Raw genomic sequence first — 12,781 nt, 5'->3', positions numbered from 1 at the left:
CACGCCGCCTTCGCAGCAGTGAGCTTGAATGGGATTGGCTCTGCAACAGAATGGGATTATATTTGCTACAAGATTGAAGTTGAGTGTTACTTTTAACAACTATAACTAGATTGATATTTTGTATTCTGTAATTATATTGTTATATATATAATAGTACTGTTTAGTTAATATTTAGTTATAGAACATTAAGTTATCGTTTATATTGTTATAATAATACTAATGCACTACTAATGTTTTACTAGTAATGTGCCTTGTGTTTAAAACTTATTCTAATTTAGAAGTAATTAATACTTTAACCCATTTTATTTCAGAAACTACGCTGCGTTTTTATTACGTTATTATACACGTCACAATCGCAGCGTTAGGTTACGTCACCGTAATTTTGAATGACAACGTGTCATATAAGCGTCGCATTCGCTACCGCTCGCGATTATTACGTCATAGTTAGTTCGTCCACGCTCATTTGCGACACCACAATACGCGTACGCTCCTCTGCGATTTTAAAAATGCGGACGTCCCGCGGCGTGTTTTTTTATTATGGGGCCCCATGCGTGTTTTGCGTGAACGCAAGGCACATTGCTTAATCTAACTTTAATTAATCTTGATTTGCGCTAAAGCGCGAATGAAGCAAGAAGATCAAAGAACTGGTAAGTTAAATCACATTTGGCAATGTTACGTAAACTTGATATTTTCTAGGTGAAACATCTCGATGTGACGTCACGAAGTGGTGATGACGCAACAGAAGAACCCACTTCGTAAGTTATTGAATATCAAAAACCTAATCCAGTGAAATGGGAGTTTTAAAATTTTCCATATTATTAGAAAATGGTATGTGACGTCACAGGATCCAGCGAACCGTCAAGCTTGAAACTGGAATGAAGGTAACTGTGACGTAACATTATATAAACTGAATTTTAACGACTACATTGTTGCAGAAAAGTCAGCGAATTAGGCTGCAGAAGAAAAGCACAAGGTAGTGTACGATATTTTTGCAATTATTACACAATAACTAATGAAAATAAAGACTGATACCGTTTACACATAATATCCCATAGTTTCTAAACGTTTTTTTAACAATTATCAAGGTCGTGAGGATAGGGTTATATAATTCTGTAAACATTCTTTGTTTACTACCAAATGGGACGATAAAATAAACTGAAAATTTAGCCCGTCTTACCCCAACCAACTAAATACTTAAGGTATGTATAACGTTACTATCACTTTTGATTTACAGACGAAGAACAAAGACGAAGACGCCAATAAGGATAATGGTTTGAGGTTTCACTATAGAGTAAAAATTGTGGGTTGGCACGTGTGTGTGTATTTGTTGGTGAGCTCTCAATTTTCGCTGGACCTAGCGTTGCCAGCTTTTTTAGTCAGTCACTACTTAGTGCATTTTGCATATCACTGTAATATATACAATGAAACTATGGCGAACATCTTGCTGGATCAGATTTGTTGTTGTACACTCTATTGAGTATTTCGCCTGCCAAGATCGAATCGTTCAGCGATTCCGTATTGTCTCAATTTACCGGGTGAGAACGCTGTGTTGGTACACAAATACTCCAGTACTATCAACGCGCATTATAATATACACCCATACAATTTGAACATTTCCCATGTATTTATTTTTACCTTAACGTAGTAATAACCCCCTCCGTGTTAAAACTGTTAGCCCCCCCCCCAAAGCCTGATTGTGACGCTGGCCACGTTGCAATTACGCTACATCGATGGGTCGTTAGGACCTTGCGTCCGGTGCGGTTACGACCGTTTGGCAAAGTTACGTTATACAGCTGCGGGTTTGTTACGTGGACGTCACCGCATTGTGCTGCAGTGGTGCTACGCCTGGATATTTAGGCCACTGATAGCGCGGTACGTAACAATCAATGTAGTCTTTCGTGACGGTCGATGCGGTGCGTAACATCCGGACGTTATTATAATATGCGTAAATATACGAGAATATCGCGGTACCAACATGTCGTTCTTACTGAGTGATTGGGACATACAGAGCTGTTGTCGGATTCGACTTCTTGTGGTCGGACATTCAATATGGTGTACACTGCAGATGCTTATCCTTCAGGATTTGACCATATTTTCTTAGTAGATATTTCAATGTTTATGTCCGCGTTAATTACTTTTTTTGTAACTGTCCCATTTTTTGTACGACTGAGCTGTTGTGTTATCGTTTGTTTTGCACGTTTTGTTTATTTCTGTACAGTGTTATTGTATTCTTTTTGTCTTTTTGTCGGTGTATTATGTGCGTCGTTGTACTATTTTTGTCTATACGGTTTCTTTAACCTGCGTGGACAGTAATATCCCGCAAGGGTTTCTCACCGAAGTAGAAACCCACTACCATTGGCTGGGGGCTTGTCGTGCCGTAGTGGCTTTCCACCAACGCCAGCCATACTCTTTATGAAGGTATTTTAATCGATTTCTGTTTTGCAGAAGGCAATTGCTAGGCTACGTAAAGACTTGACAAATGATGTTCAAAATAGTTGCCCTGTTTTGAGTTTCTCCATTTTAAAACGTTCTTGCGTATTTGATGTTGAATTTACTCATTTTTAATCAAAAATAATCTGAAATGTCATTTACACAACGCGCTGGTATTCTCTGCAATAAAACTTTGCGAATCAGTCTACTTGTAGCTCTCCGCACGTGGGCGGTAGTAAGTTCCATGACGCACACTGTAATGACGTCATTGATTACTGAGCAAAATAGCTCGCAGGTCATTAGAACAGTACGTGTACATTTTGTTAGGGCATAGTTGTAGTGGCTTTTGACAGTACTTAAAAGGCTAGACCAACGGTCTATAATTTGACAGTATTTGACATAAACGTGATTGCTTCAATGTTTTAATGTTGTAATATATTATTAGTTAAAAATATGGCACTTAGTGAAGAATTCTCCGGTACATAGCAGAATAGGCTGGTGGAAAGTGTTGGTGGTTAGCAGAATAGGCTGGTGGAAAGTGTTGGTGGTTAGGGGTTGGTGGTTATAGGGGTTAGTACAGTTAGGGGTTAGTGGTTAGTAAATAAGGTGAGGGGAGGATTCTTCACTACCACCAAACATATGTATAATTGTAATTGAAGATGTATATATATGATTCTAACATGTTTACCTTTTTATGCAAGGCTAACACTGTTAATTTTTTGCTAGTTTTGGCTGAACCCACAATCATGGCGGCTTCTGCTGCTGCGAAAGCAATGACTCGTTCCCAAAGCACTGGAGAAGGTGAAACACACCTGGATTATGAACCAACTCTTATGTATGGAAAATATAGTAAGGAACTATCAGAATTTGCAAGAAATGAAGCTGCCAGAATAAAGCGAGAAAAGAGTTTAAAAAAACTTGAAACTACCCCTCTGACCCCCTACTCGAATACGAGATGTGGAAAAATGAAACAGCATTTTGTTGTTTGCAAAAAGTGGTGCTTGAAAAAGATAAGAGCAGAGTGGATATTTCTACTTCTTCTTGGCATTATCATGGCCCTTTTGAGTTTTCTCATGGATTACACAATACAAAAATGTCAGAGGGCACATTACTGGCTTTACACTGAACTTAAAGACTACATTGTACTGCAGTATTTTGCATGGGTTCTTTTTCCGATTGTTTTTATAACGTTTTCCGTCGGTTTTGTGCACATAGTGTCCCCTCAGGCTGTTGGGTCGGGTATTCCTGAAATGAAAACAATCATGAGAGGAGTTGTGCTGCATGAGTACCTAACATTCCGGGTTCTGGTTGCTAAAATGATAGGTTTAACCACTTCATTAGGCAGCAGGCTACCAATTGGTAAAGAAGGTCCATTTGTTCACATTGCTAGCATTGTAGCAACGCTGTTAAATAAATTCGGCATCAATTTCTCAACTCCATTTGAGAATGAATCACGGACAAGTGAAATGCTAGCTGCTGCCTGTGCAGTTGGTGTTGCATGCAATTTTGCAGCTCCTATAGGAGGTGTACTGTTTAGTATAGAAGTCACTACCACATATTTTGCAGTCCGTAATTACTGGAGAGGATTCTTCAGTGCTGTATGCGGTGCACTTGCATTTCGATTACTTGCAGTTTGGAACTCCGAAGAGGAAACGATCACAGCATTATTTAAAACCAACTTCCGTGTTGAGTTTCCATACGATTTGCAAGAACTCCTCGCTTTCTGTGGCATTGGGATCGTGTGCGGTTTGGCAGGGGCGTTATTTGTTTACATTCACAGGCAAATTGTAAACCTAAATCGCAACCATCAAAAAGTTAAAGAATTTTTGCAGCGAAACCGGTTTATTTACCCTCTGATTGTCTCATTTGTTATCAGCTCCCTTACCTACCCAAGAGGATTTGGCCAATTTATGGCAGGAGAACTTACCCTGAAAGAGGCATTAGATACATTATTTGACAACAAAACTTGGGCAAAGTTGGGTTATATTGACGAATCTGGTGTTCTGAATGACACTCAAGCTGGCTGGAAACATCCAACAGTGAATATTTATGTCACTCTTGTCTTATTTGTTGTTGTGCATTTCTTCACAACAGCAATTGCGATCACAATAGCCGTGCCCTCTGGTGTATTCATGCCTGTGTTTTTAACTGGAGCTGCATTTGGACGTTTAGTTGGAGAAAGTATGGCTGCATTATATCCTGATGGATTTTACAGTGGGGCGCAAATATTTCGCATTGTGCCTGGTGGGTATGCAGTAGTTGGTGCAGCTAGTTTATCCGGTGCAGTAACACACACCATATCCACCTCAGTTATTGTATTTGAACTTACAGGTCAAATCTCCCATATATTACCTGTTATGATATCAGTGCTTATATCAAATGCTATAGCTCAGTGGCTGCAGCCTTCTATATATGAGAGCATTATACAAATCAAAGGCCTTCCATACCTTCCTGACCTCAGAACTGGCCAGCGTAGGCTGTACAGCATATTTGTCCAAGATTTCATGGTAAAAAATATGAAGTATATATCATACACATCTACTTATAAAGAATTAGACCAGCTGCTGAAACGGTGTAAGCATAAGTCCCTACCATTAGTTGACTCACCTGCTTCTATGGTTTTACTTGGATCTGTAAGTAGATCTTCACTTGAAAAGATCCTTGAAACAAAACAAACAAGTCATAGGTTTTCTGTAGCTGAGGCAGCTGCTACAGAAGATGCAGCAAAATCAAACGTACGGAACCACGAAAGAAATCACTCTGCTGGGGCAGATTTAAAACATGTTATTGCTGAAGACTCTGACCCTTTAAACACCCCAACTACTTCAGAGCAAGTCACAAACTTCTACAGTGAACAAGTCAATTTTGATGACTGTCAAATTGACCCTTCACCCTTCCAGCTAGTTGAGCGCGCCTCCCTGCATAAAGTTCATTCGCTTTTCTCGCTTTTAGGCCTCAGCCATGCTTATGTAACTAGCATTGGTAAACTAGTAGGTGTGGTTTCACTTAAAGAGCTCAGAATGGCAGTGCAAGGAGTTACTGAGGATAAAGGCAACACAAGACCACAGCGTAACGCTCACTTACAAATTCGTTACAACCACGACACACAGGAATTAAGTTCTTTAAACTTAGAAGAAAATAATGAAGAAGAAAGTGAAGAGGATGAAGTATACAGCAACAAAAACCACAATTAGGAACATTTTCCTAACCCTTGTTAACTAAACACTGCTTAAATATATTTCTTTATTTTTCAAAATTTTGGGAAAATATTTTGGTTTATCTTTTTAAAAAGTATCTGTAAATTGAACCAAATGTTATAATCAATTGAACAAAAAAGCCTCTTTAAAATAAGTAGTGCAATAGTTTGTTAGTACTCTGTTCATTACCACTCAGTTCATGTCATTCTGTAGTAAGTACTTACTATATATTCAGCAGTTGATCTATTCAGCGTCAAATATAATTTTAAATAATTATTTAACCACTGCTTTTTTACCTAGTGCTTTCATGTATTTTCTAATTTCACCCCATAATTATTACAAAAAGTGGAACTGCAATATTGTTTTCATGAACCAGGCCTTTTATTATTAATGGAACAATGATTTAAATCAGTGTTTTATTTCCTTTCTTCTGCCAATTTGTTTGGGTAACGTTGTGCCTTGAATATAACAACACTGTGTTTCAGTTGGATTAAAATTTCCCCTAATTGTATGCTACGTAATACTGTACAGTTATTTATAATATTTTATAGTCTATTTTTGCATGAAGTTTCCACCTATCCACCCTTTAAATAGTTTTATTCAGCGTTATGTATTTTATCATGTAGGTTGTTACATTCTCAGTCATACCACCCGCGCACATTAAAGCTTTGATTTGATTTTTTTGCTCACCACTTTTAATTTCTCCACCTTGCTCAATCTTTTAATTTCTCTCACTTTTAGATAAATAGGCATTAAGTAGTAACCTGGTATATTCTGCAGTGCATGAAAATATGTAATAAAAGCACAAAAAGAGTTGTAAAAGTTTCAGTTAAGGTTTGAGGCTGCAAGATATGCAAATGCAAAACTGTGTTACTATTCGAAAAAACTAGTTAGGTATGACAGGTTTTCCTATTAAAAGGAAGTTGTTAATGACTCCATAAAACCCTTTAATTTTTTTAATCTGTAAACTAGTCAAACAACAAAACACTGTGACATGTTTCTTTGGTTTTTGGTTAAATCTGCTTTATTATTTATACTTTTAACAGTTGAATAGATACTGTGTAGTCTAATGTTACATTTGGCTTAACTTGGTTAATTTATGTTTGAGATCAAGTAAATATTTATCTGGTGCAAACAAGAAATTACAGACAAAGTGTTGTAGATGCTTCCACTGCATTTGCTACGACCTTTAATTGCAGTAACTTTACATACAAGAGCTTTTAGTTTATCTTTGCAAAGAAATATGCGACTGCTACAGTTCTTGCAAGATGGAAAACAAAGGTTTGAATTTAAATAAATTATTCTAAATAAAAAACAAAGGCTTAATTGTAATGCAACTGTTATTTTTGCATTTCATGATATGTATATATATAACTTTTGTTTTGCATTTTATAGTATATATTTATATACTAACTACATTTAACTTCTGTAATGTAACAAGGTAAATCTGTTTGCATTTCAGTGTTGGTGCAGAATTGCAGGATACATCTATAGTGAACTTGAGTAGTTCCAATCCTCAGATTCCAAACAGTTTGGTCAAATTTCTTGAAAGTGGAGAATCCAATTTTAATCTTGCTAAGAAGTAAGTGCAGCACCACACCTAAATCATTTGGTATAAAATATTTATATGGTAAAAACAAATATATTACTGTGGGGTAAAATGGATAGGGTTACAGTTATGAGAAAGTGGATATCTAGTTCTGTTAATATTTCTTTGTTTACTACCAAATGGCAAGACTAAAAAAAGAATAAAAGTATGTGTCATCTTCCCCACCCTACTATAAGTCTCTTTTTTAATACTATTTTTTAGTGTAACTATGTTATTACAATGCTTAATAAATACGCTTGTGTTCATTTTTCCAGAGCACTAGAAAGTAGTACAAAGCAGTTTGTTCAGCGCAGTGACATAAAGATCTTATCCCCTATTACCAATTGTGAAAAGGTGAACAATTTGTTTAAGTTTTTGCCAGTTTGAACATTATACAATGAAAACAAAGCTATTGCATAGAAATTTGTCTTATTGTATTTGTACAACTTAACATATATTTGTTAAGGTTATATGTGTTGGAATGAACTACAAAGACCACTGCGAAGAACAAAACATGCCTATTCCAACAGAACCGGTTATATTTAGCAAGTTTCCAAGTTCCATTATCGGTTAGTACACTTATAGCACTATTTATTTAATAATTTTATCACTTAAGCTTTTATAATTTGTCCATAATTGTTTACACCGAATTTGTTCCATAACCTTTAAAACAATATGGTTAAACAATTCCTTATAAATTACATTTTAGCATAATAGACCAACTTTGGTCTAAATTATAGATTCCCTGATGTGCCTCACCATAGGACCTCACACATATGGAACAGTTTACTTAATGATTTACATTAGCATGTTTTAGGTTACTTTAATATAAAACTATAGTTTTAACACAGGTGATGGTGATGACATCATTATTCCAAAAATATCAGATTCTGTTGACTGGGAAGTAGAATTGGCTGTAATTATTGGCAAAGAAGGAAAACATATAAAGGTATATTAATATATGGAAAATAATGATTAGATTTAGAGTAAATCCAATATTTTACTCTGCATTTATTGTTTAAACAGGAATCCGATGCTTTGGATTATGATTAATAAAAACCTATATATAGTAATCAGAAAACTGTTAAAAACATACAGTTTAGCATCATATGAATATGGAAAAACACTGATTTGATTTAGAGTACATCCAATGTTTTTACTCTGCATTTATCATTTAAACAGGAATCCAATGCTTTGGATTATGTGGCAGGTTACACAGTTGCCCATGATGTCAGTGCAAGGGATTGGCAAATGAAGAGAAACTCAAAACAATGGCTGCTTGGAAAAACATTTGATACATTTTGTCCGCTTGGACCAGTGATGGTCACAAAGGATGAAATAAAGGGTTAAATATAATATATATTTAAATGCACTGGCTGTTATAAAACAGTTGGATTTAATAAAATGTTTGGAGGTACTCATTTTAGTGTTGAACTAAAATAAACATTTTTATACCTAATTTATAGAAATGCATTTTTTTAATAATGTTAAAACTGAAAGAAATCATTTTTATAATCAATTTAAAAAACGCATATTTGGTCATTTTACCTCGCTTTTGTTTGTAAAATAAAAAGAACAACTAGCAAACACCTTTAGCTTTTTTTACTCGTAACAAAACATTTTCTGTAAAGTTGTACAAAAGTTATTTAAAATTCTTAATTTGTGTCACAGATCCCCATAATTTATCTCTGGAATGTTTGGTGAATGGAGAAGTCATGCAGAGCAGTAACACAAACCAACTGGTGTTCAGTATTGAGACTTGCATTGCTTGGATATCAAGAGTCTTTACTTTAAGACCTGGTGATGTGTTGTTGACAGGTACTCCTCCAGGTGTAGGGGTGTTCAGGAATCCTCCAGTCTTTTTAAAAGTGAGTTTAGGACATTCTAACTAATTTCCTAACTAAATATTTTTACATGACTTTTCCTGGTTCAAACTTTTTTTAAAATTTGGTCTTTTTATTATTTGGGAGTGAATTGTATAGAAGTACCGTTTTTGTATGGCTGTTCACCTTTGTCTCAAAAATATGTTTTGGGGCATTTGGTCTATATATCTATGCCAAAAAAATAACACAGTTTGGTGTTATTGAAAAAAATATCAATATATTTATTACATCCATTTTTATTACAGTGTTTCAAAATTGTTATCCCTTTTCTTTGCATATCAAATAGCACAGTGTATCTTAACTTTATTATACATTACAGTAGCTATACTACAAATTTTTGACTTTTCTGTTCTACAGGCTGGGGATACTGTAGTATGTGATATAGAAGGAATTGGGAAAATAACCAACAAGATGGTGGCTGAGTAAAAGAGGATCAAATTCAATCTAAATTGTGCAATAATTACTAGCTAGCTACACGGCCATTTAATTATGGCAGAAATGTTATTAAAAAGATGTTTGCTGTGTGTGCCGTTTTTTTGAAAGTGTTTTTCTCATACAAAAAAATAACCCTAAAAGCATTTTTATCAAGTCATTTTTTTGAAAATGTATTCTCTTTTGCTTTAAAATTCTAAATCCGTCTATCATTGAAATTAAACACAATGTAATAATTGCAATTAGCATTGTTACACAAAAAGCCTGTTGGCGAGTTAGCATTGCATATTAGTTTTTTCTACGAGTTGTTATTTTCGATCACTTGATTACTAAAACGAAATGTGCAAACATCTGTAATGTATATTATCCTTTGCTGAACTACAACAGTGTACATAGAGCATATACTCGACATGATTGTTCAAACAAAGTACCAGAGGTAAACAGTAAAGTTAGGCGCAGTGCAAAACACATTACCACTATCAATGTTGTATGTATAGTGCCCTGAGGATTCCAAATGAAGCTTTTGCAATTTCTGCGACACGGAAAGCAGTGGTGAGTTTTAGCAAGTTATCTGATTTGTTGTGAAACTCAAAAGTTATGTTTACAGTATTGGTGCACAAGTACGTGGAAATAGTATTTTAGATTTAACTTCTGCGAGTTCGAAAATTCCAAACAATGTTGTTGACTTTCTCGCTCGTGGTGAAAACGCATTGAACTTGGCAAAAAGGTAATTCCACGTTCAGTAGTGTTATAGTACTGTATGGGGTAAGATGAGACACCTTTCCCATGTAATATCCAAACTCCCTGGTCGTGTTTCAAACAATTAATTCTTTGAATGTTGTTTGTTTACTACCAGATGAAACAAGAAAATGAAATGAATATGTATCCCGTCATTCCCCGCCATACTATATTGTTACTAATTTATCACATCATTTTATCACGCAGGTTAACAGAAACCAATAGCGAATCTCTTATTAGTTATGATGATGTAAGTGTGTTGTCACCCGTCACAAATTGCGAAAAGGTGAGTTTTTCTGTCGGCGTATTGTCACTATATGTATATAAACCCTGTAGGCCCTACATTTTTCTTTTGTAGGTAATATGTGTGGGTATGAACTATAAAGACCATTGCGCTGAACTGAATATTCCAATTCCAACAGAACCTGTTATTTTCAACAAGTTTCCTTCCTCCATAATAGGTTTGTATATTGCTAAATGTATAGTACTATGGGGTAATATAGGATCATGTTAGCACCAAAATCCCAAAAACTCTGATCGTGTTTTGAAAACATAACAACGGTCTATGGGAGTCGTGTGGATGCGTTTTTTTTATACTTTTGTATGTTATTTGTTTACTACCGAATTGGACGAGAAAATAGAATGAAAAGTCTGTTCTATCTTACCCCACCCTACTGTATTTGAAAAAAAAGTTTTTTATACATCTAAGTATTTTGTAATTTTTCAGGTGATAAAGAGAACGTAGTTATTCCTAAGGCGTCTTCCTCAGTAGATTGGGAGGTGGAGTTGGCCGTTGTTGTGGGGAAAGAAGGAAAACACATCGAAGTACATTAGCCAACGTTCTGTTTTTTATTTTCATAATATACAAGATAACAAGACATCTTATTAATATGAAATGTATGTTCTGGCGTGTGTTTTGTGAACTTAAAAGCGACGTTTCGCAGCAGTTTCCGAAATGTCTGTCGTTTATAATCACGAAACAGACACCAAAAGATCTCGTATACACTTATAAATACACCTGCAGACGGCAATTAACAACGTAGTCACATAAGACTTTTTATTTTATTAGGAATCTAAGGCAATGGAACATGTTGCTGGTTATACAGTTGCCCTGGATGTCAGTGCTAGAGACTGGTTTGGGGAGAAAAACTCTGGGCAGTGGCTGCTTGGAAAAACTTTTGACACATTTTGTCCCCTGGGTCCAACATTGGTTACAAAAGATGAAATAGCAGGTAAAATACAGTTGGGGCTATGTTGTGCAATAAAATAGAATAAAAACATGTACCTTATCATTCTTACCTAATATACAACCCTAATGTGTGTAATGCAAATCATTTCAGATCCGCACGACTTACCATTGGCGTGTACGGTGGACGGACAGGTTATGCAGAGCAGTAACACAAACCAACTGGTGTTCAGTATTGAGACTTGCATTGCTTGGATATCAAGAGTCTTTACTTTAAAACCTGGTGATGTGTTGTTGACAGGTACTCCTCCAGGTGTAGGGGCAACGCGGTCTCCTCCGGTGTTTTTAAAGGTAAAGTGGGATAAAGTACTGTAGGGTAAGATGGGACACCTTTAGCACATGATATCCAAATATCATGATCGTGTTTTGAACAATTAACAACGCCATTTTAGAGTGGCGGGCAACGGTTGTATAATTCTGTAAATATTCTGTATTTACTACCAAATGGGACAAAAAAGAGAATGAAAACGTGTCTTATTTTACTGCATAACGATACGGAAAATAATGTATTGATAAGTTTAACTATTTCCCAGGACGGTGATACTGTAGTTAGTGCGATCGAAGGAATTGGAAAAATCACAAATCCGGTTGTCGAGGAATGATGAAATCAGCTAGTGGTCGAAAATTTTGGTTATCGTTAGCTTCAATCGCGTACTGGTCCGCAGAATCGTATAACGTGCTTGTATATATCCTGCGCTTGTTAAAAGAAATGAAAATGAAATCTGAAAACGATACGTAGTTCGGTTGCTTTGTATGGGCATTGTTTGATCTTAGTTTAAATTTACCTGGTCGCGAGGTGGCAGTAGTGACAAAGGTAAGATATTAAGTTCCCGATATGAAAAGTAAACACAGAGGCTGTTGTAATAGCGAGACACATTTGCTAACACGTCAATAAATCTTTTCTCTCGCTTTGTGTAGTCAGCAGTTGAAAGGTAGTGACCAAGGGACGTCTCAGTCCTTTACAGTGCAGTTACACCGTTCATTTTCTGCTTTACAGTCAAAGTGTATTAGAGTACAGGGGCATAGGAAACATACCATTCCTCCCTCATAAATGCTTTACTGGTGCAGCGTAAGTTTTAGATCCCAGTTTCTAGTTAACATGTAACTATAAGAGGAAAGACGAACTCGTAAATTGAAAGTTTTTTACATGAATGACGTTACTAAGATGGCAGGTTACGACCGATTAAACGTAACGCAAACATGCGTTTAGTGGAAGTAGCTATACCACATCGACAAAGTTGAGTTTGCAGCTTTATTAGCTGTTCAG

At 35.9% G+C, this 12,781-nt stretch overlaps 3 protein-coding genes and 1 long non-coding RNA gene across 4 annotated transcripts; all 4 read left to right on the top strand.

Annotated features, from left to right (window-relative positions):
* Positions 1 to 740: 740 nt before the first annotated feature.
* Positions 741 to 2,220, top strand: LOC113474259. Its single transcript, XR_003395929.1, has 4 exons — positions 741 to 755; positions 823 to 881; positions 936 to 973; positions 1,235 to 2,220. It is a non-coding gene; the product is annotated as an uncharacterized LOC113474259 (long non-coding RNA).
* An 876-nt stretch (positions 2,221 to 3,096) lies between these two features.
* On the top strand, positions 3,097 to 6,449 carry LOC113474026 (chloride channel protein 2-like). The gene has a single exon (XM_026834600.1). The coding sequence runs from the start codon at positions 3,111 to 3,113 to the stop codon at positions 5,622 to 5,624; it is 2,514 nt and encodes an 837-aa protein (XP_026690401.1). The 5' UTR covers positions 3,097 to 3,110; the 3' UTR covers positions 5,625 to 6,449.
* A 224-nt stretch (positions 6,450 to 6,673) lies between these two features.
* Positions 6,674 to 9,905, top strand: LOC100181820 (fumarylacetoacetate hydrolase domain-containing protein 2). Its single transcript, XM_026834620.1, has 8 exons — positions 6,674 to 6,908; positions 7,090 to 7,209; positions 7,491 to 7,569; positions 7,682 to 7,784; positions 8,067 to 8,164; positions 8,398 to 8,560; positions 8,887 to 9,083; positions 9,456 to 9,905. Exons 1-8 carry the CDS (start codon positions 6,790 to 6,792, stop codon positions 9,522 to 9,524), a joined length of 948 nt encoding a protein of 315 aa, XP_026690421.1. The 5' UTR covers positions 6,674 to 6,789; the 3' UTR covers positions 9,525 to 9,905.
* On the top strand, positions 9,903 to 12,248 carry LOC113474001 (fumarylacetoacetate hydrolase domain-containing protein 2-like). Its single transcript, XM_026834621.1, has 9 exons — positions 9,903 to 9,966; positions 10,028 to 10,082; positions 10,138 to 10,257; positions 10,476 to 10,554; positions 10,627 to 10,729; positions 10,996 to 11,093; positions 11,338 to 11,500; positions 11,609 to 11,805; positions 12,048 to 12,248. Exons 2-9 carry the CDS (start codon positions 10,045 to 10,047, stop codon positions 12,114 to 12,116), a joined length of 867 nt encoding a protein of 288 aa, XP_026690422.1. The 5' UTR covers positions 9,903 to 9,966; positions 10,028 to 10,044; the 3' UTR covers positions 12,117 to 12,248.
* The last annotated feature ends 533 nt before the right edge of the window (positions 12,249 to 12,781 follow it).

Source organism: Ciona intestinalis, chromosome 5, assembly GCF_000224145.3.
Source record: "Ciona intestinalis chromosome 5, KH, whole genome shotgun sequence".
Lineage (NCBI taxonomy): Eukaryota > Metazoa > Chordata > Ascidiacea > Phlebobranchia > Cionidae > Ciona > Ciona intestinalis.
Note: the sequence above shows the minus strand (reverse complement) of the source record. Positions and strands in the feature narration are given on the sequence as shown.

What these genes read in the sequence shown, in the direction of transcription:
- LOC113474026 (XM_026834600.1), top strand. Translation starts at nt 3,111, where the DNA reads ATGTTTACCTTTTTATGCAAGGCTAACACTGTTAATTTTTTGCTAGTT.
- LOC100181820 (XM_026834620.1), top strand. Translation starts at nt 6,790, where the DNA reads ATGCTTCCACTGCATTTGCTACGACCTTTAATTGCAGTAACTTTACAT. An exon ending in AATTTTAATCTTGCTAAGAA is followed by an intron (nt 7,210 to 7,490) that starts GTAAGTGCAGCA and finishes TCATTTTTCCAG; the next exon opens with AGCACTAGAAAGTAGTACAA. An exon ending in CTATTACCAATTGTGAAAAG is followed by an intron (nt 7,570 to 7,681) that starts GTGAACAATTTG and finishes ATATTTGTTAAG; the next exon opens with GTTATATGTGTTGGAATGAA.
- LOC113474001 (XM_026834621.1), top strand. Translation starts at nt 10,045, where the DNA reads ATGAAGCTTTTGCAATTTCTGCGACACGGAAAGCAGTG. An exon ending in CTGCGACACGGAAAGCAGTG is followed by an intron (nt 10,083 to 10,137) that starts GTGAGTTTTAGC and finishes TTATGTTTACAG; the next exon opens with TATTGGTGCACAAGTACGTG. An exon ending in AAGAAGGAAAACACATCGAA is followed by an intron (nt 11,094 to 11,337) that starts GTACATTAGCCA and finishes TTATTTTATTAG; the next exon opens with GAATCTAAGGCAATGGAACA.